We start from the raw sequence: 22,052 nt of genomic DNA, 5'->3' as shown, positions 1-22,052 counted from the left end.
TTTCAAGATATCCTGAGGTTAGTATCCAAGGCACAAACATCTACAGCTGCTTCATGAATGTCACCCTCATCTTTTTTTTTATTCTTTCATGGAATGTCAATGTTGCTAGCAAGGCCAGCATTTGTTGTCCATCCCTAATTGCGCTTGACAAGGTAAGGTGATAGTGAGCCACCTTATTGAACCACTGCAGTCCATCTGGTGTAGGTACACCCACAATGCTGTTGGGAAGGGAGTTCCAGGATAAAGACCCTGGAATAGGCAATAGAGTTCCAAGTCAGGATGGTGTGTGGCTTGGAGAGAACTCGCAGCTGGGGGTGTTCCCATGTGTCTGGTGCCCTTGTCCTTCTAGTTGCTGGAGGCCAGGGTTTGGAAGGTGCTGTTGAAGGGAATTTGTCAAGTTGCTGCACCTTGTACATCTTGTATATGGTACACAGTGTTGCCACTGTCCATCGGTGGTGGAGATAGTGAACGTTTAAGGTGATGAAAGGGGTGATGATCAAGTGGGCTGCTTTGTCCTGGATGGTGTTGAGCTTCTTGAGTGTTGTTGGAGCTGCATCTTACAAGGCAAGTGCAGAGTATTCCATCACACTCCTCACTTGTACCTTGTAGATGGTGGAGAGGCTTTGGGGAGTCATGAGTTGGGGGGTTAAGCAATGGCAAAGCTGTTGAATGTAAAGGGAAGATAGTTCAATTCCCTCATGTTGGACATAGGCATTGGCTGGCACTAATGTGGCGCAAATGTTACCTGCCAGGGATGGAGGGATCGTCGTTAATGAAGCAGCTGAAGATGGTTGGACCCAGGATACTTATCTGAGGAACTCCTGCAATGATGTCCTGGGATTGAGATGTTTGACCTCCAACAACCACCTTTGTGCTAAGTTTGAATCCAACCAGTGATGAAGTATCCTTTGAGTCTCATTGACCTCACTTCTGGAATTCAGCTATTTTATCCATATTTGGATCTAAGCTGTAATGAGGTCTGGAGCTGATAGGCACTGCGATTGAGCGTCGATGAGCAGGTTCATTGCTGTTGATAGCACTATTAGCAGCACCTTTCATCATTTTTCTGGAGACTGAGAATAAAATGATGGGGCAGTAATGGGCCTAATTGGATTTGTCCCTCTTTTTGTGGAGAGGACATATCTGGGGAATTTGTAAAATGTTGGGTTGATGCCAGTGTTGTGGCTGTACTGAAACAACTTGTCTAGTGGTGTAGCTAGTTCTTGAGTACAGGATTTTAGCACTACATCCAGGATGTTGTCGTGAACAATAGCCTTTATTATATCCAGTGCCTTCAGCCCTTGCTTGATGTCACATGCAATGAATCAAATTGGCTGAAGATTAGCATCCATGATGCTGGTGACCTCTGGAAGGCAAAATGGGTCATCCACTTAGGACTTCTGACTGAAGATGGTTATAAATACTTCAGCCTTGTTTCCTTCATTGACATGCAGGGCTCTGCCATCATTGAAAATGGGCATGTTTATGGAGCCTTCACCTTTAGTTAGTTGCCTAATTGTCCACCACCATTCAGGATTGGATGCAGCAGGATTGCAGAGTTGTGATTGTAAGAATCATTAGAAATAGGAGCAATAGTAGGCCATTCGGCCTCTCGAGCCTGGTCTGCCATTCAATAGGATCATGCTTGATTTGATTGTGGCCTTAACTCCACTTTCCTGCTGGCACTCAAATAACCCTCGACTCCGTTGTAGATCAAAAATCTGTCCAATTCAGTCTTGAATATGTTCAATGACTCAGCCTCCAGTGCTTTCCGGGGAAGAGAATTCCAAAGATTAACGACACTCAGAGAAGAAATTCCTCCTCACCTCTGTTTTAAATGGGAGACCCCTTATTTTTAAACTGTGCCCCTTAATTATAGATTTCCCCATGTGGGAAACATCCTCTCAGTATCTACCCTCTAAAGCCCCCTCTGAATTTTATATGTTTCAATAAGATCACCACTCATTCTTCTAAACTCCAACCTGCTCAACCTTTCCTCATATAACAAAGCCTTCATCCCAAATATCAGCTGAGTAAACCTTCTCTGAATTGCTTGCAATGCAAGTATATCCCTCCGTAAGTAAGGAGACTAAAACTGTTCACAATAGTCTAGATGCGATCTCACCAACGCCCTGTAAAGTTAGACAATAAAACTTCCCTGCTTTTATGCCCCATTTCCCTTGAAATATAGATCAACTTTCCAATTGCCTTCCAAATTACTTGCTGTACCTGCATGTTAACTTTTTGTGATTCATGTACAAGGACACCCAGGTCCCTCCATCCCACAGTAATCTGAAGTCTCTTTCCATTTAAATAACATACTGCTTTTCTATTTTTCCCACATTTTTCCACATTACCCTCCAACTGCCAGATTTTTGCCCACTCACTTGACCTATCTATATCATCTTGCAGGCTCTTTGGCCCGGATTTTCCAGTCTCACCGCAAGTCAAGGGACTTTTGAATGGCCCACCACATTCCCCGCAGCGGGTCCCGCCACGGCAGGGCTGGAAAATCTTGGCCTTTGTACCCTCCTCATAACCTGCTTTCCTACCTATCTTTGTATTGTCAGCAAATTTGGCTAAAATGCACTCAGTCCTTTCATCTAAATCATTAATATAGATGATAAATAGTTGGGGCTCAAGCACTGATCGCTGTGGCACTCCACTAGCTACTGTTTGCCAACCTAAAAATGACTAATTTATCCCAACTCTCTGCTTCCTGTTAGTCAGTCAATGCTCTATCCATGCTAATATATTTCCCTTAACACCATCAGTTCTTATCTTCTGTAGTAACCTTTTATGTGACATCTTATTGAATGCTGATTGGAATATCCAAATACTGCTTCCAAATCTAAACACATCTATTGGTTCTCCTTTATCCATCCTGTTTGGTACATCTTCAAAAAACTCTAATAAATTTCTCAAACACAATTTCCCATTCATAAAACCATTCTAGGCTCTGCATGATTGTATTATGATTTTCTAACGGCAGGATTTTTAGGTTGGCATGCGGGCGCAATCAGCAGGCCCGGGAGCAGCCGTGGAACAGACCGCCGGCCACAATCGGCCCCCAACTGCGACTTCAAGCTGGCTGGCCAATTAACAGCCAGCCAGCGTGAAGAGCGCACTGAAATGCTCAGTGCTGCCGGTGTGGGGGTGGGAGGGGACAGGCACTGACGTAAGTGCGGGTGTGGGCTAGCGCTGAATGAAAGCTCCCTGAAGGCAGATAGCTGCCACAGGGAGCTGAAGACTTCAAAACAATTAAATAAAGATTTTAAAATCCACAAAAAAAATGTCCACGCATCAGAATCAGTCATTTGAACATATACATGTTGAAAATCCTGTCCATACTTTTTCTTATTTAATAACAGGAACCTCATCTTGCCCTTGGATGAGGTTTCATCAAAAATGCAAAGTCTGCCTGGCAGCTTCACCCATCCACTAACGTAAGATTGCGGACAGGCCACGAAAGAGCGGGGACTATTGCACTTTAACAACTTTAATTGTCTTCTTAATTGTCGGCGGGCATGCTTCCGACACTCATGCACACCCGCTGACTGAAATATCGCACAAACGCGGAATGATGTCGGGACACTCGCCCAATGTCATTCTGCGCGATTTCACGAACATTCGGGTCGGGGGCATGCCCGCATGCTGACCTAAAAATTCCGCCCCAAATGTCTGCCACTACTTCTTCAATCATGGATTTCAGCATTTTCCCAATGAGAGGTGTTAGGCTAACTGGCCCACAGTTTCTTGCTTTGTTTCTCTCCTTTCTTGAACAGATATATTACATTTCGAGTTTTCCAATCCACTGGTACCTTTTCAGAATCTAGGAAATTTTGGTAGATTACAACCAATGCATCCACTATCTCTGTAGCCACTTAATTTAAGGATACAGGCCATCAGGTTCAGTCTACTTGTCAGCTTTAAGTCCCATTAGTATTTCCATTACTTTTTCTCCAGTGATGGTAATTCCTTTAAATTCCTACCCCCCACCCCGCACCACCTTTTACCACTTGATTTTCAACTATTCTTGGGATGCTTTTTGCGTCTTCTACTGTGAAGACAGGTACAAAATACTTGTTCAAGCCTCTGCCATTTCCTTGCTTCCCATTGTTAATTCCCCAGTCCCATCCTCTGAGGGACCATCACTTATTTGAGCTACTCTTTTCCTTTTTAGCTATTTATCAAAGTTTTTAGCATCTGTTTTTATATTTCTTGCTAGTTTACTCTCATACCCTGATTTCTCCCTCCTTTTTTTTTCGTCACCCTTTGCTGGTTTCCAAATTTTTCCCAATCTTCTGGTGTACAACTAATCTTCACAGCATTGTATGTCAGCTCTTTCAATTTGCTACCATACTTAACTTATTTAGCCATAGATATTGCACCCTTCTCATAGAGTCCTTCTTCCTCAATGGTATGTATCTTTATTGAGAGTTATGAAACTTAAATCCTTATTCTTAAATGTCTCCCACTGTTTCTTACCCATCTTATCTTTTAACTTTTTCTCCCCAGTCCACTTTAGCCAACTCTGTCATCATACTTTCGTTATTGCCTTTATTTAAGGTTAAGACACTAATTTCAGGCCCAAATTTCTCACCCTCAAACTGGGTGCAAAATTCAATCATGTTATGATCTCTCTTGCCTGGAGGATCCTTCACTATAAGGTCATTAATTAATGAATTAATTACGCATTACCAGGTCTAAAATACCCTACTCCCTCATTAGTTCTAAGAAACTGTCCTGAATATACTCTATGAATTCATCCTCCAGGACACCTTTGTCAATTTGATTCACCCAATCTATATGGTTAAAATTGCCCACAATTATTGCAGTAAATTTCTTACAAGCTCCCAAACAAGAATCTTAAACTTAAACAAAGCCAATTACATAGGTATGAGGGGAGAGCTGGCTAAGTTTGGCTCCTTATAGCCCTATGCCAACTTAATGCCAATTTATGCCAACCCATGCCTCTACCCATCACCCTTTGCCCTTACACCCCTGTCATGAAAGTATAATAATTTTCATAATATTTTTCTAGTTTATTGCAAAGTAGCTTTACGAGGGGTCGTGTTTTTATGTCTGTGTGTGATTTAATTACATTTTGTAGCCAAGCAGACTGCAAATTGAAGTTATCAAAAGAAGTAAGGTGTAGAAGTGCCTTTGAAATGCTAAGTAGGTAAATGGGGTCTTAACATGTAAAGTGTGACAGGAATTTGGATTTTTAGATAGATGAAGGGAGATTTGAATTTCAAATAGGTTAATGAGAATATTGGCAACATGAAAAGATTTATATCATGAGAAAGTTCCAAAGACATACGGAAACAATGAAATTTACATATTAAGAAGGGAGAAACATACATAGAGGAGAATGAGACTGTGTGTCAGGGGAAGGCATTGTAAGGTCTAACAGAAGTGTGTGAAATAGCCTTGATGAAGCCTCCAGTATTTGTGCATAAGCCTGCTGTCTACCGAAACTGAAACTGGAGGAGCAGGCCATTTTGAATGCCACTGTCAAGGGTAATGTATTAATTTGCTGGGATCTGTTTAAAATCCAAAACTCCATTTTTGGACTGTTGCCTTAAAAGGGGTGTAACTGAGAGTCAGGTTAATTAGGGATTTTAGGAGTTATTATAATAGTAATTTGTAGTTCTACATATGTGCTTGAAATCTTCTCTTTTGTGAATAAATATTTTAATTTAGTTATTTTTTTAACAATCTCTAAAAGTCTTGGTGGTTTTATTATTTCTTGGGGAGAACTTTCCCCATATCGGGTGGGGTGAGTGGGAGCGGGTGCTGGCGGTCATTTCCATTTTGCACTGGAGTGCCAATTAAGGCTTGCCCAGTGTGTTTGGCGACTCCCGGGGACAGCGGTTGTGGACAGGCGCAGGCAGAACTCTGCTGGCGCCTATCAGGGTGCTCCGGATGAGGGCGGCAGCTCCTCCATCCCCTCTGCCAGTGACCGTGGCACCCAATGAGGCTGTGATGACTGGGGAGATGCCAGCTGCAGAGCTGGCAGCTCCCTCCCAGGCGGGTCCATCACAGGCTCAACGGGCCAGAGGATGTCCGCCAAGGTCATCAAGGCCAACAGGACATCAGAGAGAGCAGGCTGTCTCAGATGCCAGTGCCAGCGACGGGGTACCACCAAGACATAGCACCAGCAAACAAAAGATGAAGGCACCTTAGGCACACCCCGGGTTCATCACTGGTGCTTTTCTGTTGGCCCCCACTCCCCCATGCGTTGCATCGAGCTTTGTATGAAGTGCAACACCATTTTATTTCTGTTATGTGAAGAGACTTTGGTTACAGTATTAAATTTATGTCGTCTCAAATGGCTGTGGGTGTCTCTTTTTTTGGGAAGGTGCATGGATTCCTGAGATTTGATGAGTGATTTGTGTGTCTTTTAGATTTATTGATGGCGCCTATCGACAATCCTCCTATCCATACAGATGAGGTCTCCAGGATGGAGGATACATGCCAGGCTTGTGTTGCAGATCCATATGTGCTGTGCTAGCTAAAGGTTCCTTGGATTAGAGCGTCCTGGGTGGCCCTGCTCCCTGGAGCATGCACGAGTCAGCCATGCCCCCTCATCATTTCCCTGTGCATGCTCATCCTCGGACTCACTGCTGGACTCATCATGTTCAGCCCCAGCCACTCCATCTACATCTTCTTCATCCACAGTGTCCCCCCTTTGCAGAGCTAGATTGTGCAGAGTGCAGCGTGCAACCAATATTAGCGACACTCGATCTGGGGGGTACTGGAGTGCGCCCCCGGAATAGTCCAAACATCTGAAGCACATTTTGAGAAGACCGATGGCTCACACCACCACAGCCCTTGTGGAGGCGTGACTTCTATTATACCGCTGCTCAGCTTCTGTTCTTGGATGGAGGAGAGGCATCATGAGCCACCTTCTGAGACGATAGCCCTGGTCTCCCAGCAGCCATCCAGCCAGCCGGGCTGGAGCACTGAAGAACCCCGGCACCTGGGAGTGTCTGAGGATGTAGGCGTCGTGGGAGCTGCCTGGGTACCTTGCGCAGACTTGCAGGATCTGCATCCTGTGATCACATACTATCTGCATGTTCCTGGAGTGGAAGCCCTTCCTGTTGACGAAGGCATCGGGCTCACCTGCTGGCGTCTTGATGGCCACATGTGTGCAGTCTATTGCACCCTGGACGCGGGGGAAGCCAGCAATGGCCGTGAAGCCTCTGGCTCACTGTGTCTGGCTGGCCTCGTCCCAGTGGTAGCAGATGAAGGTCAGTACACGCCTGAACAGAGCATTTATGACCTGCTTGACACAAGTGCGGACAGCCGATTGGGAGACACTGCAGAGATCACCCACTGAGCCCTGGAAAGAGCCGGAGGCATAGAAGTTGAGGGCAGCTGTGACCTTTAGAGCCACTGGCATGGGGTGTCCACCCACACAATTAGTTGAGATCCCTGGATGTCTGAGGTAGTGTTGACTGTCTCCCTTGAAAGATGGAACCTCCTTCGGCATTGCACCTCAGACATATTGAGGTAGGTGCTTCGCGCTCTGTATACCCTGGCAGCAGGATAGTGGCGTCTTCTGCGGCCCCTTGTGCCTTGGACTACCTCTTGGCCTTGCACCCCTTGTACCTGCGCCTATTCTCCCAAACGTGGCTCCCCAGGAGGGTGAATGTGCACTCCTGGCCTCCTCCTCCTTCTAGCCCTCCCTTCCTCCTCAGATGAGGTGCCTCAAGTGGAGAGATCACCTCCCATTCCCAGGTTCAGGGAGGCTTGCTGAAACCTCCAGGCCCCGAAACAAATCCTCACTGAAGAGTGCTGACCTGAAGGTTATGAGTGGAATCCAAGCAGCTGCTATGTGTTTGACACTTCTCCACCTCACACACACAACTTTCAATAACTTCTGAGCACTAACTATTAAATGTCTGGATTTGCAAAAATAATGATCCCTCTTTCCCGCCCATGGATGAGTTTCATTAAAGTTTTGGATAGCCGCCTGCCCGTTGCGCTCATGTGATGAACCAAATATTGCACAGGTGCCTTAAAATCCACGGCAATTGGAGCCTCAGCTACCTTAATTGGCCTGGTAATTACTGGCGGGCGCGCAGCAGACATTGTCGCGCGCCCACCCAGCAAAGTATCGCGATGGCGCACAGTGACACCGGGACGCGCGCCCAATGTCACCTCGCGTCATTTTACACATCGGCGTGCAGGTCCCGCCCCCCCCCCCACACGCCGACAGAAAAATTCTGCCCCTGAATTCAGTGCACGCATCTCAAAATAAATACAAATTGCAAAACCGTTGTGATAACATGATCAAGTTTCCCTCATGTATTTGATCCACCTGGCACACATTATCTGCAACTCACCCAGTATTCACCATGGAGCCTTCACTGTATTAAAAAATACACTCCCATTCATAAAAGCTCACTCAAAACTTTTAAATCCCCTCAAATACTTAACTCATTATAAAACAAACAGATTTGTACTCATAAATCCACATCAAAGACAGCTAATCTTTTAATAACCTCTTTGAGCTGTCAATCAAAATGTGAACTTTGGCACCCCTGCTGAGACAATTGTAGACTGTGAATAGCAGCCAAGAATTAATAATAACATAATGATAGCACTTGGAGAAATGTCAACAAATAGCTATTGTGGATCAGATTTTTTTCAACTCTCTATGACACAGGCAGCCTATTCTTTTAATTTTTAAAGGGCTGGGGATTTAAATAACTTCACAGCTTAAGGTTTTATACCCCTCTCTGACACAGGCAGGCTGTTTTTTAAAAACATTTTACAGGGATGAAAGATGTAAATAACTTTCCAGCTTGATGGTACTACAGATATTATCCATCCTTTACAAGCATTTACTTCTACTCTAAAAATTCATGACTGCCACACTGTGAGATAAGACCCTAGCCATAGCTAAAGTGGGGTTTGTTTGAACTGAGCAGTGAGCTCAAGTGATCCTGCTGAGCTCGAATTTCCCTCATGTGTGAATTATGCCCCAACGCTTTTCCCTACTGGTGAAAATTGGATCTGTCAGAAGTGGAGGCAAGGCCTCCAAATCTGGGTCAGCCTGCCATTTTTAAAGATTTGCTGCGTCCCCATGACTTTGTGAAAACCCTACACAATAAGTGAGTGAGCATTAAGGTGGCAGATGGAGTATAATGTGGGGAAGGATGAGGTTATTTACTTTGGTTGTAGGAATAGAAAAGCAGAATAATTTTTTTAAAGTGTGAAAGTTGTAAATGTAAATGTTCAGAGAGACTTGGGTATACTCATACAAGGAACACAAAATGTTAGCATGCAGGTACAGCAAGCAATTAGGAAAGCAAATGTCATCCAATCCTCTTGCCTTTATTGCAAGCAGATTGGATACAAGAATAAAGATGGCTTTCTACAATACAGGGCTTTGGTGAAACCATACCTGGAATAGTGTGTGTAATTTTGGTCTCCATATTTAAGGAAGAATATACTTGCATTGGAGTTGGTACAGCAAATGCTCACTATCTTAGATCCTGGGATGAGAGGGTTGTCCTATGATAAAGGCTGAGTAAATTGGGTTTACTTCACTCAAAGGGTCGTGAATCTTTGGGGTTTTCCACTGTAAAGGGTTGTGGATGCTCCATCGTTGAATATATTTAAGGCTGAGATAGACAGATTTTGGTCTCAGGGAATCACGAGATATAGGGAGTGGGTGAGAAAGTGGAGTTGAAGCCCAAGATCAGCGATGAACATACTGAATGCTGGAGCAGGCTTGACAGGCCTTATGGTCTACTCCTGCTCCTATTTCTTATGTTCTTATTATTTCTTGATTTATACTCTGTCCTGCAGTGTAGCATCCCTGCCTCTGAGCCAAAAGCTTCGAGGCCCAGCCCAGGACTTGATGCCCAAGCAAGGCTCTTTCATAATGCGGCCTAATAGGTTGAGTGTCGATCTGCAAATCCAATACTTGCCAATGGCAGACAATAAGACTGGGTGAGATTCCAGGTCAGCCTTGTGACAGAATAGAAGTTTGAGCCTCTATCATCATTATCCACAGCTCAGAATTACAAAATGCAGGTAAAAGTGCATGTTGCCACAGCAACTCGGACTTCGAGTAAATTGTGACATCACCACTACAGTATAACTTCTTTTAGGGAGCCTATAAACTACTTCCACCTGTAACTTCTTTCCTATTTATTTTTTCCACCCAAACTGTTCCACATCTTGATCTTCTAAGCCAAGACCATTTCTCACTACTGTACTGATTTCATCCTTTATTAACAGAGCTACCATAAAACCATAAGACCATAAGACATAGGAGCAGAAATTAGGCCATTCCGTCCATCGAGTCTGCTCCGCCATTCAATCATGGCTGATAAGTTTCTCAACCCCATTCTCCCGCCTTCTCCCCGTAACCTTCGACCCCCTTACCAATCAAGAACCTATCTATCGCGGTCTTAAATACACTCAATGACCTGGCCTCCACAGCCTTCTGTGGCAATGAATTCCATAGATTCACCACTCTCTGGCTAAAGAAGTTTCTCCTCATCTCTGTTCTAAAAGGTCTTCCCTTTACTCTGAGGCTGTGCCCTCGGGTCCTAGTCTCTCCTACTAATGGAAACGTCTTCCCCACATCCACTCTATCCAGGCCTTTCAGTATTCTGTAAGTTTCAATCAGATCCCCCCTCATCCTTCTAAATCCTACCACACCTCCTCTTTTCTTCCTATCCTATCAAAGTATCAAATACCCTTGAATATTCAGTTCCCAGCCTTGGTCACCCTGCAACCACATCTTTGTAATGGCTGTCATAGCATACTCATTTACTTCTATTTGTGCTATCAATTCATTCATATTGTAACGAATGCTCCATGCATTAGGAGAAAGAGCCTTTTTGTCTTTTTACCATTTTTCCCCTACTCTGACCTTATTTGCTGGTGCACTCTTATGTTTTTACACTTTGTCCCTTCCTGTCACAATTTGGTATCATTAGTGTGTTGCTACCCTGCACTATTGTCTTGCCCTTTCTCTTTAGCTTTCCAAATCTCCCCTCACATGAACCCTCCTCTTCCCCACTATTTAGTTAAAAGCTCCCACTACAGACCTAGTTATACAATTCGCCGGGATACTGGTCCCAGCATGGTTCAGGTGAAGACTATCCCTATGGTATAGCACCCTCTTTCCCGGGTACTGGTGCCAGTGCCCCATGAATCAAAATCCATTTCTCCTATAGCAATCTTTGAGCCACACATTCTGCTCTCTGATCTTATTTATCGTATGCCAATTTGCTCATGGCTCAGGTAGTAATCTAAAGATTGTTGCCTTTCCTGACCTGCGTTTTAATTTAGCACCTAGCTACTCATACTTCCTCAGCAGAACATCTTTCTCAGTCCTACCTATGTCATTGGTACCCAGGTGAACCATGGCAACTGGGTCCTTCCCCTGCCATTCAAGTTCCTCTCCAGCTCCAAGGAGATGTCCTTAATCCTGGCACTGGAAAAACAACACAACCATCGGGACTCACGCTCTTGGCTGCAGAGAACAGTATATATCCGCCTAACTATAATCTTCCCTATTACAGCTACGTTCCTTTTTTACTTCCCTGAATTGATGGTTCTCTGCACCATGGTGCTGTGGTCAGTTTGCTCATCCTTCCTGCAGTCTCTGCTCGCGTCCACACAAGCTGCATGAACCTTAAACCAGTTGGACATGTGCAAAGACTGAGGCTCTTCCATTGTTACATTATTGATCGCCTTACCTGACTCATCTGTAGTCACACCCCCCTGTTCTTAGCCTAAGAACAAAGGAACAAATTGTCTAGATAAACTTCCCCCTCCTAATAGATAACACTGTCTGCAGCTCGGACACCAGCTCATCAAAACCAAGTTGATGTTCTTCAATCACTTGCTAACACCACCCCGCCACCCCTCAAATCTTTGCTAATCTTTTGCAAATGCTATATACACTGCTGGTCAAGCAATAGAACATGAATGAACCAGACAGATTTTTGCAACAATCTGGTCATCATTTCTGATGCAAATTTTTTATTCCAGACAAATTTAATTATTTATATTTAAATTTTCCCAGCTGCCATGGTGGGATTTGAACTCATACCTCCGGAGCATTCGCCTTTGCCGCTAGATTATTAGTCCAGTAGCATTACAACAATGTTACTGTCCCTTCTGGTGTAGAGATCCTCAGTGACTTCCCTGATACAACTGCAATTTTGAAGGTACAGCCAATGTCACCTGCTACAGCCTGGAAGTTGCTTAAATGTTAAGGGCCACCGTTCCCTTGGCAGCTACAGGCACTGCAGTGCATGCCCTGGTTCAAGGTTCCACTTGGGACTGTGCAGGTAATTGGTAATTGTGCAGGTGCCTGAAACATAGGGCTTATTTTTAACAGTGAGATCCGGCTGCAGCGAGGGAAGCCAGCAGCAGGTCAAGAGCCTGAAATATCTAGGAGTGGGCTTTGCTGAGTTTTTCTAACTCAGTCATGGCATTAGCATCCTGCTTCCGGGTTTCCCAATCAATTGGAACACTGGGGGTGAGGCTAGGGAGGTGTGATGACAACTTGACCTGTCTGTCAAAGGATTTATATTTAAATGGCCCCTTTAACTCATCCATTCACCCATTTGGGAAAAACGGTGGTGTAGTGGTAATGTCACTGGACTAGTAATCCAGAGGCCCAGGCTCTGGGAACAAGAGTTCAAATCCCACCATGGCAGCTGGTGAAATTTAAATTCAACTAATAATCTGGAATTGAAAAGCCATTCTCAATAACAGTGACCATGAAACCATTGTCAATTGTCGTAAAAACCCACCTAGTTCACTAATGTCCTTTAGGGAAGGAAATCTGCTGTCCTTACCTTGTCTGGCCTACATATGTCTCCAGATCCACAGTGGTTGACTCTAAACAGCCCTCTGAAATGGTGTGGCAAGCTACTTGGTTCAAGGGCAATTAGGGGTGGACAACAAATGCTGGCTTTGCCAGCGATGCCCACATCCCATGAAAGAATAAATAAGAAAATAAATTCTCCAAGTGTCTGCATTTAGGCAGAAATATTTGTATTGGAGTGCCAATGTGGGAGGGCTCACCACCACCCCTCAACCCAAGCCACTCCCCTAGTTCTCAATTACTTCCCTGAATGTAAGGCTGCAGGCAATAAGGGCCCACAGAGATGTGTTATCCCAGATGGAAAGGGGGAAGAGTTCAGCATCTGTGAGCAAACAAGTGTGGCTCGACTTGCCAGAGGAGGTGTGCAGCAGGAGTATGGTCCCACAATCCTGGATACAATGCCCAAAAAGGTTCAATGGCCTCATCTGAGCAGGAGAGGTGTGTGACATGTGACTTTCAAGTGCAAACCCTTCACTCTGCCATCCCCAGTCTTCACCTTAATTGCATTTCTCTCCAACAGACCTGCAGCTCTGTCTATCACTTTCTTAGGGCACCTCCACACATCCCCATCTGAACAGCTACCACTGACACAAAGGATAAAGTCTTACCTTTAAAGCCTTTAAAGATTTTCCAATGTTTGGACAAAAAGTGGATCCTGATCCCACTAGTGATGCCTATCTGCCCATCCCATCTGAACAAACTTACCAAAGGCAACCAAATACAAGGCCTCCTCTGGGAGCGCCGTCCAGTTAAGGATGGCAGGCGGGATGTCTACCCATTGGGCCAATGGGAAGACCTACAGAGTTGTGCTGTCAGCAGTCCCACCTGGAAAGTTGGGCTCTGCTGCAGCAGGCAGGAGACCATGAAGACGTAGCAAAATTTAAAAATAATTTATTGCCATAGCTGCAGGCCATATACTGTAAAGGGGTCTGTGGCTGAAGCTGTGGCCGTGTGGCAAAAGCAGCTCCAAGTTTAGGAGGTGGGGAGGGGGTGGGCTGCACCAATAAGGGAAGCTTCGCTGGCCTTTTGACCTGCTGCCAGGAGGCCACTCTAGGGATCAGCTGGGGCTTCACCCGCAGTATGGGGCCATCTACCACCGATGTCCCAAATCTGGCTCCAAATGGCCAGCTAATTGGTACTAATTAGCTACCCACCAATGTCAGGAGGGGGGCCACTTCTGTTGCTCATCCACCTCCAGCAAGATCAGCTAGAGGCAGGAATACAGCGGATAGCCAACTTGATGCACTATTTTCAAAATTTCCCCTCACCTCCCCAGCAAAACCGCCTCCATGCGCTAGTGAGTTTGCACTCCAAACACATCTTATCGACATCTCGCACCCATCGCTCACAGTCACCCTCCACAAATATTGTCACTCCATCGTCTCAAAACATTCCATTTTTCACACTCATAACTCTCTGCTTTCCCTGCTTGCAGGAAAAGAAAGTGTAGGGCACCAGCAAGAGACAGCAACTTGGGAGTAGCCCTCTAGCCATAGTCACCCTCACTGCTGCAAAGGAGGACGCATTGAAATTCACCTGAGTTGTGGAGTCCCTATTCATTGGAGAGGGAAAAAGGTGGTCTCCCAGATACTTTGTGATAATCACTCATGTTGATGTGCTGTCACCTGTAACTGAAATGTTATCATCAGGACAATGATGACTTTGATGTCCAGCAGTTCTAATTAATGTTGTTCATCTTCCATTGTCTTCCAAGCAGGAGCTGATCTGGAGGAGGCCGGGGATTGCTCAGAGGAGGTTGCGCTCTTTAAGGATGCATACTCGCATGATTCGTGCACACTTTCCACCAGCTCAGATACACACACCTCGGTGGTGCCTCCAAGGTAGGTAGCTACATGGTCACATGGTGAGTCACGCATCACAAGTGAGCAAGTGCAGGTGTTGGAGAAAAAGACAGCAGTGGGGACACCCCTCGGAAGGCGCAGGACAATCCAAACTCTGCTCAATTGAATGCATTTGCTGAGCTTCGGGGTCATCTATGAAGAAGACTATTCTGCAACAGCAGCAGAAAATTTGTGACATTCTGTCAGCAGTTCCAGAGGCAGTGCACATCATTGGAGAAAGAACAGAGGAGTCCATCTGAAACATGGGGGAGGCTCTTCCGGTTGGCAAGCGGGGACAGGGCCCACTCGCCGACGCATAAAATGACGTGGGATGACGTCGGGTGGAAATCGCAATGTCACCCCGCATCATTTCCATTTTCAGGTCGGCAGGGGCGCAGCCCAATCAGCTGCGCACCGCCGACCTGTCAACGGCCTATTGAGGCCATTTAAAAAGTAATTAACATAATTAATGGACCCGCCCGTCCAACCTTAGGGTTGGCGGGCAGGCCGGGAGCCTTGTCGGGTTTAAGAAAAAGCATGAAACCTCATCCACGGGCAGGCATTTAAATATTTAATAAAGTTTTCAGTAAAAGTGATGGACATGTCCCAACTGTCACATGAGGGGACATGTCAGGGAAATCTTGCTATCATTGGTTTAACATTTTTTAATTTGGATCCAATCTCCCTGAGGCAGCACTTAGCCTCAGGGAGATCAGTGTGCTCTTCCGTGCGCATGCACGAAAGAACGCACTCTTGGCTGAGGGAATCCCCCCCTACACGTACAGGGAGTGCAATGGGGGAAAGTTTTTCCCATGAGTGCCATGATGTCTCAGACATTTGCACTGATGTCCAGTTCCATTGAAAGAATGGCCACCTACATGGAGAATTGGACACGGTAAGCAAACAAGGGCATGCCAGTCGTCACCAATAGCTTGCACACTTAGTCTGCCAATTTAAATAGGTTCAAGGAAAGTTTTTCCTTGGCCATTCAGTGCCTTACTGAAATGCAGTAAATTGGTCTCCAGCTTTAGTTTAGAAGGGAAGTGCAGGTGATCCATGAGAGAAGGTGGGAAACTCAAGTCTCCATTGTCCAGACATTGCCATTGATGCATTTCACCTACCAAATGGACATCAGTCTTGAGGTAAATCATATGACAGGAGTAGACAGCAAGCAGTGGTGTCTGTGAAGTGCTGATAAGGTTCCCCTCACCTTCCCCCTCACCAGTCTCTATATTCAACGTATTATCCTCCACCATTTCCACCACCTCCAGCGTGATATCACCACCAAATACATCTTCCCCTCCCCTCCCATTTAAGCATTCTGAAGGGACCCCCACCTTCCACGACATTCTGGTCCACTCCTCACCCCTTCCCATGGCAGCTTTCCATGTAAGCACAGGAGAGGCAACACCTCCTTCCTCCTTACTGTCCAAGGCCCCAAACACTCCTTCCAGATGAAATAGTCATCTACTTGTACTTCTTTCAATTCAGAATACTGTACCCGCTGGTCACAATGCTCTACCTTGGGTACAGAGTTACTGCTTTGCAGAACACCTCCATTAGTTCGCAAGCATGATCCCAAGCTTCCAGGCATCTGTTATTCTAGTTTTCTACTTTACTCTCACAATGACCTCTCTCTCCTTGGCCTCCTATAACTCAACGTAAGCTCAAGGAACACCATCTAATCTTTCAGTTAGGCATTTTACAGCCTTCTAGACGCAGCTTTGAGATCAACAATTTCAGACTGTATTCTGCCATTCGTACCTCTTCTAGATACATCTTGCGTTTCTTTACTTGTCCCTTTCCTTTACTTGCCTTGTACTATCAATCCTTATGTCATTTAATCTCTCCTGTCTTCCACCCATTGCACAGACCTTCCCTTTTGTTCTTTTTTCCACACTCCCTCCTTGGCAGTACCACCATTAGATTTGGCTGCTAAGAAGATAGAGGCAGACCCCGGTGTGAGGTGAAAACTCCAATGGCGGCTTTGGAGCCACAGTTGTCAGTGCCACCAAGGGGGCACCTCCATGGGCCATGGAGCAGCGAGAAAAGGAGGCCACACTGCCCACACTTGCTTAAAATGGTTTAAGTTTCTAACTTTTTCCAATTCTGATGAAAGGTCATCAACCTGAAACCTTGGGCTGGATATTACCAGCTCTCTGGACCCAGGCTGGGAGGCAGGAGGGCTCATAAAATGGCGGTGCAAGGTGTCAGGAGGGAAGACCGACGTCTTTACACCACCATGGATCATTCCAGAAGCAGGAATTACAGCAGTGTGGCTGCCCGCTGACTGAAGGCAGGCAGCTAATTCAATTAAGTGGCCAATTATTGGCCATTTTAGCATGACACTGGGATTTTACCGCTGTCAGCACAGCCACCTCATACCCCACCCCAACCCCCACCCCTGCCACAAGGGAGACTGCCGGGTAAACTGTGTCGGCCTCCCAGTGAGTTCCTGAGGGGCCTCCTTTTCTCGCTGCTCCATGGCCCATGGAGGTGCCCCCTTGGTGGCACTGACAACTGTGGCTCCAAAGCCGCCATTGGAGTTTTCACCTCTCACTGGGGTCTGCCTCTTTCTTCTTAGCAGCCAAATCTAATGGTGGCACTGCCAAGGCTGCCCAGCTGCTAGCCCTCTTATTGGGCTCTGAGGGGCAAGTCACCTTTGTTAATTGGATGGTGGCACGGTAGCAACTTCTTAACTGGCAGCCACAGGTAAAATTTCCCCAGAGCCCCAACATCTTCTTTCAGTCCAGGCAGCTGGGCTACCTTGACTCTCATAAAATTCAGGCTGTTAGCTCTGTTTCTCTCTCCAATATACGTCCTAGTCTGTTGAATACTTCCAGGATTTTCCATTTTTATTTCAGATTTCTAGCATTGGCAGTATTTTGTTTTTGTTTTTGTGGGCAAAATTCTGGTAGTCTACCTATTTTCCATAGCCAGCTAACCAACTGACAGCATTGAAAAGCCTAAACTTATGGATTATCTAATTGTAGCCAGAGCATCACTTGCAATGGCTTCTCTTCCTGCTCCTGCAGCATTACCTCTGGTGTCCTCCAAGGAGCTATCCCTGGTCTCTTTCTATTTCTCACCTACATGCTGCCCATCGACGATATCATCCAAGGACAAAGTGATAGTTTTCACATATACGTTGATGACACCAGCTCTACCTCACCATCACTTATCTCGGCTCCTCCACTGCTGCCAAATAATTCGACTCCATCTACTGGACGAGCAGAAATTTTCTCCGATTAAACCTTGGAAAAATCTGAAGCCATTATTTTCGGTCCCTACTCCAAACCCCTTTCCCTAGCTATTGACTCCAACCCTCTCCCTGGCAACATTTGAGATTAAACCAGTCTGTTTGCAACCTTGGTTTTACATCTGATCCTGAGATGAGCTTCCAAAGTCATATTCGCATCATCACAAAGGCTGCCTGTTTACATCTCCATAACATTGTCCTATGTCACCCTGTCTCAGCTCATCTGCTGCTGAAACCTTCATTCATGGCTTCATTTACTCTAGACTCAGCTATTCCAAAGCATTCCTGGCCAGTCTCCTACATTCCATCATCCATAAACCAGAGGTCATCCAAAGCTCTTGCCTGTTTCTCAACTCACCTCAAGTCTGGTCTCCTATCACCCTGTATTCGCTAACCGACATTGGCTCCTGGCGAAGCTAGATCTTGAGTTTAAAATTCTCATTCTTGTTTTCAAATTCCCCCCATGGCCTTACAAACAAAGAAGTGAATTATGAACAAGAGTAGGCCCATTTGGCCCCTTGAACCTGCTCTGTCATTTGATAAGGTTGTGGTTGAACTGATTGCGGCCTCGACTTTCTTGTCCACCGCCTGTACCCTTTGACTCCCTTGTCAATTAAGAATCTAACTAACTCAGCCTTAAAAATATTCAATGACCCTGCCTCCACTGCCCTCTGAGAAGAGAATTCCACAGACTAACAATGCTCAGAGAAAAAAATTCTCCTCATCTCTATCTTAAATGGGAGACCCCTTATTTTTAAACTGTGTACCCTAATTCTAGTTTCTCCCATAAGCAGAAACATCTTTTCGGCATCCAACCTATTAAGTCCCCCTCATTCTTCTAAACTCCAATGAATACAGGCACAATCTGTCCAGCCTTTCCTCATAAGATAACCCCTTCATCCCAGGAATCTGTCGAGTGAACCTTCTCTGCACTGCTTTTGATGCAATTATATTGTTTCTTAATTAAGGAGACCAAAACTACACAGTACTCCAGATGTGGTCTCACCAACGCCTATAAAACTGTAGCAAAACACCCCTACTTTTATATTCCATTCCCCTTGCAATAAATGACAACATCCATTTGCCTCCTGATCTTTTGTTGTACCTGCATACTAACTTTTTGTGATTCATATACCAGGACACGCAGATCCCTCTGTACCACAGAGTTCTACAATCACTCTCCATTTAAATAATATGCTGCTCTTCTATTCTTCCTAGCAAAGTAAACAAATTCACATTTTCCCACATTATACTCCATCTGTCAATGTTTTTCCCATTCACTTAATCTATATATATCCCTTTGTAGACTTCTTATGCCCTCTACGCAACTTACTCTCCTACCTATCTTCGTGTCATCAGCAAACTTAGCAACCATATATTCAATTCTTTCATCCAACTCATTGATTTAAATTGTAAATAGTTGAGGCCCCAGCACTGATCCTTGTGGCATTCCACTGGTTACGTCTTGCCAACCCAAAAATGACCCATTTATCTTTAATCTCTGCTTCCTGTTAGCAAGCCAATCCTCTATCCATGCTAATATGTTACCCCCTGCACCTTGAGCTCTTATTTAGTGTAGTAACCTTTAATGTGGCACCTTGTCAAATCCCTTTGGAAATCCAAGTACACTACATCTACAGTTCTCCTCTATCTATGTTGCTTGTTACTTCCTCAAAGAACTCTAATAAATTAGTCAAACACAATTTCTCTTTCACAAAACCATGTTAGTTCTGCTTGATTTCCTTAGGATTTTTTAAGTGCCCTGATATAACCTCCTTAACAATAGATTCTAGCATTTTCCCTATGGTCTTGCCCTGCCCTATATCTATCATCTCTTCCAGCCCACAACCCTCCAAGATATCTGTACTTCTCTAATTCTGGCCTCCTGTGCATTCCCAATTATAATTGCTCCATTAATGGTGATTGTGCCTTCATTTCCTAGGCCCCAAACTCTAGAATTCCCTCTCTATACCTCTCCGCCACTCTGCCTCACTTTACTCCTTTAGGGCACTCCAAAAAAACCTACCTCTTCAACCAAGCATTAGGTCATCTGACCTAATATCTCCTTATGTGGTTCAGTGTCATAGCTTGTTTTATAATGTTTCTGTGAAGCTTGGGGCATTTCATTATGTTAAAGGCATTATATACATATACACGGTTGTTGTTATTCTTTGAATGAGGCAAAATATATCATTGGCACCATAGTTGTATCAATACTTTTAAGACTATTTTGTTACTGTCATCATTGTTTCCACTCTTCATAAATATTTATAATTTGTTTTATAAATACAGTTCTGGAACACATGTCCCTGATTACTCACCTGGTGGTCCCATTGCACACATAATTTGTATGTCCACAAGTTTAATTGTGGTGCAGTCCTTTAGATCATACCAGTTCCAATGGTCTAACCACTGACGTAGAAGCTCAACAGGTGGCTGAGCACCATAGACTTCTCGTTGTGGCATGTTCACATCATCCACAAATACAACCTGGAAAAATATAATAGCATTGAGTAACATGAAAGGTGCCACATTTCAGGTTAATTTCCAAAGAACTAAGTTTTCCATAATTATCTCTAATCATGTTTGACATAGTGTCAGACATTATTTGATTAATCACTTAAATGATGTAAAGCAGCTACAAGAGGATTTGGACAGACTTAGTGAGTGGGCAAGAACATGGCAGATGGAATATACTATGGAAAAATGTGAGGTTATCTATTTTGGTAGAGGGAACAGATGTGCAGAGTATTTCCTAAATGGTAAGAGATTAGAAAGTGTAGGTATACAAAGAGACTTGGGAGTCCTTGTCCATAAGTCTCTGAAAGCTAACATGCAGGTGCAGCAATTAGGAAGGCTAATGGATGTTAGCCTTTATCGCAAGAGGATTTGAATACAGGAGTAGTGAAGTCTTGCTTCAATTGTATAGAAGCTTGGTTAGACTGCACCTGGAGTATTGTGTGCAATTTTGGTCCCCTTACTTCAGAAAGGATACTATTGCCATAGAGGGAGTGCAATGAAGGTTCACCAGACTTGTTCCAGGGATGGCGGGACTGTCACATGAAGAGAGATTGGGCAAACTGAGCCTGTATTCTATAGAGTTTTGAAGAATGAGAAGTAATCTCATTGAAACCTACAAAATACTTAAAGGAATAGTCAGGGTAGATGGAGGTAAGATGTTTCCCCTGGTTGCGGAATCTATAACCAGGGGACACAATTTCAAAATAAGGGGGAAGCCACTCAGGACTGAGATGAGGAGAAATTTCCTTACTCTGAGGGTTATGAAGCTTTGGAATTCTCTACCCAAGAGAGCTTTGGAAGTTCAGTCATTGAGTATGTTCAAGGTAGAGGTTGATAGATTTCTGATTAACAATAACGTAAAGGGTGATGGGGATAGTGTGGGTGAAAGGCATTGAAGTGTTCGATTAGCCATGATCGTATTGAAAGGTGGAGCAGGCCCGATGGGCTGAATGGCCTTCTCCTGTTCCTATGTTCCTATGCTCCTAACATAATTTGTAATTGTAGCTGATATCTAATGGTGTTGTGCACTGGCAAATTAACAAAGAAAAAGGCCAGGGATAAATTTTCTGATTGGGTACCCTGGGTACAACCTCACCTGCAGGAATATGCATCAGGAAAATGGCTTTTAATTTTCCATCTATTAATTTTAATAGAGAGAAAATCATTGGCTGCACACCTAACAATTTCCCAATATCTGCTCCTAACAGATGAGGTTCTGCACTGAGAGCATGCAATTGTAAAATTTATTATAGCTACTGTATTACAAGGTTAACTTTCTATCTTTGCACTTGCAATCAGCAGGGCTCCCTGCAACCAAGGCAAAGTCAGAAAATTACCCTTGATATATATTTTATTAATATAAAGTAGATGAATTCCATCATATTGCTCAATGTAATTGTGAACACGGAATGCCATTCCTAATGTTTATCACAGTTCTGCAGTAACCTAGATGCAACAGTAGCTTGTCTATTGCTGCAACGCAACAAATTTACTAAAGCAATAAATCATGCGCCTGACACACAGTAAACAAATTATACATATTACTGAAACACAAAACTGG

General features: G+C 44.6%; 1 protein-coding gene across 1 annotated transcript in view; it reads right to left on the bottom strand.

Annotated features, from left to right (window-relative positions):
• Positions 1-22,052, bottom strand: part of dnah7 (dynein, axonemal, heavy chain 7) — a 614,695-nt gene that overhangs the window by 291,200 nt on the left and 301,443 nt on the right. Inside the window, exon 37 of the mRNA XM_078551851.1 lies at positions 20,293-20,461. Within this exon, the coding sequence (XP_078407977.1) occupies positions 20,293-20,461 (169 nt within the window). The remainder of the gene's footprint in view (positions 1-20,292; positions 20,462-22,052) is intronic.

The sequence above is a fragment of the Cetorhinus maximus genome, chromosome 11 (genome assembly GCF_964194155.1).
Source record: "Cetorhinus maximus chromosome 11, sCetMax3.hap1.1, whole genome shotgun sequence".
Lineage (NCBI taxonomy): Eukaryota > Metazoa > Chordata > Chondrichthyes > Lamniformes > Cetorhinidae > Cetorhinus > Cetorhinus maximus.
The sequence above is the reverse complement of the archived record's forward strand: the minus strand, read 5'-3'. Positions and strand labels throughout refer to the sequence as shown.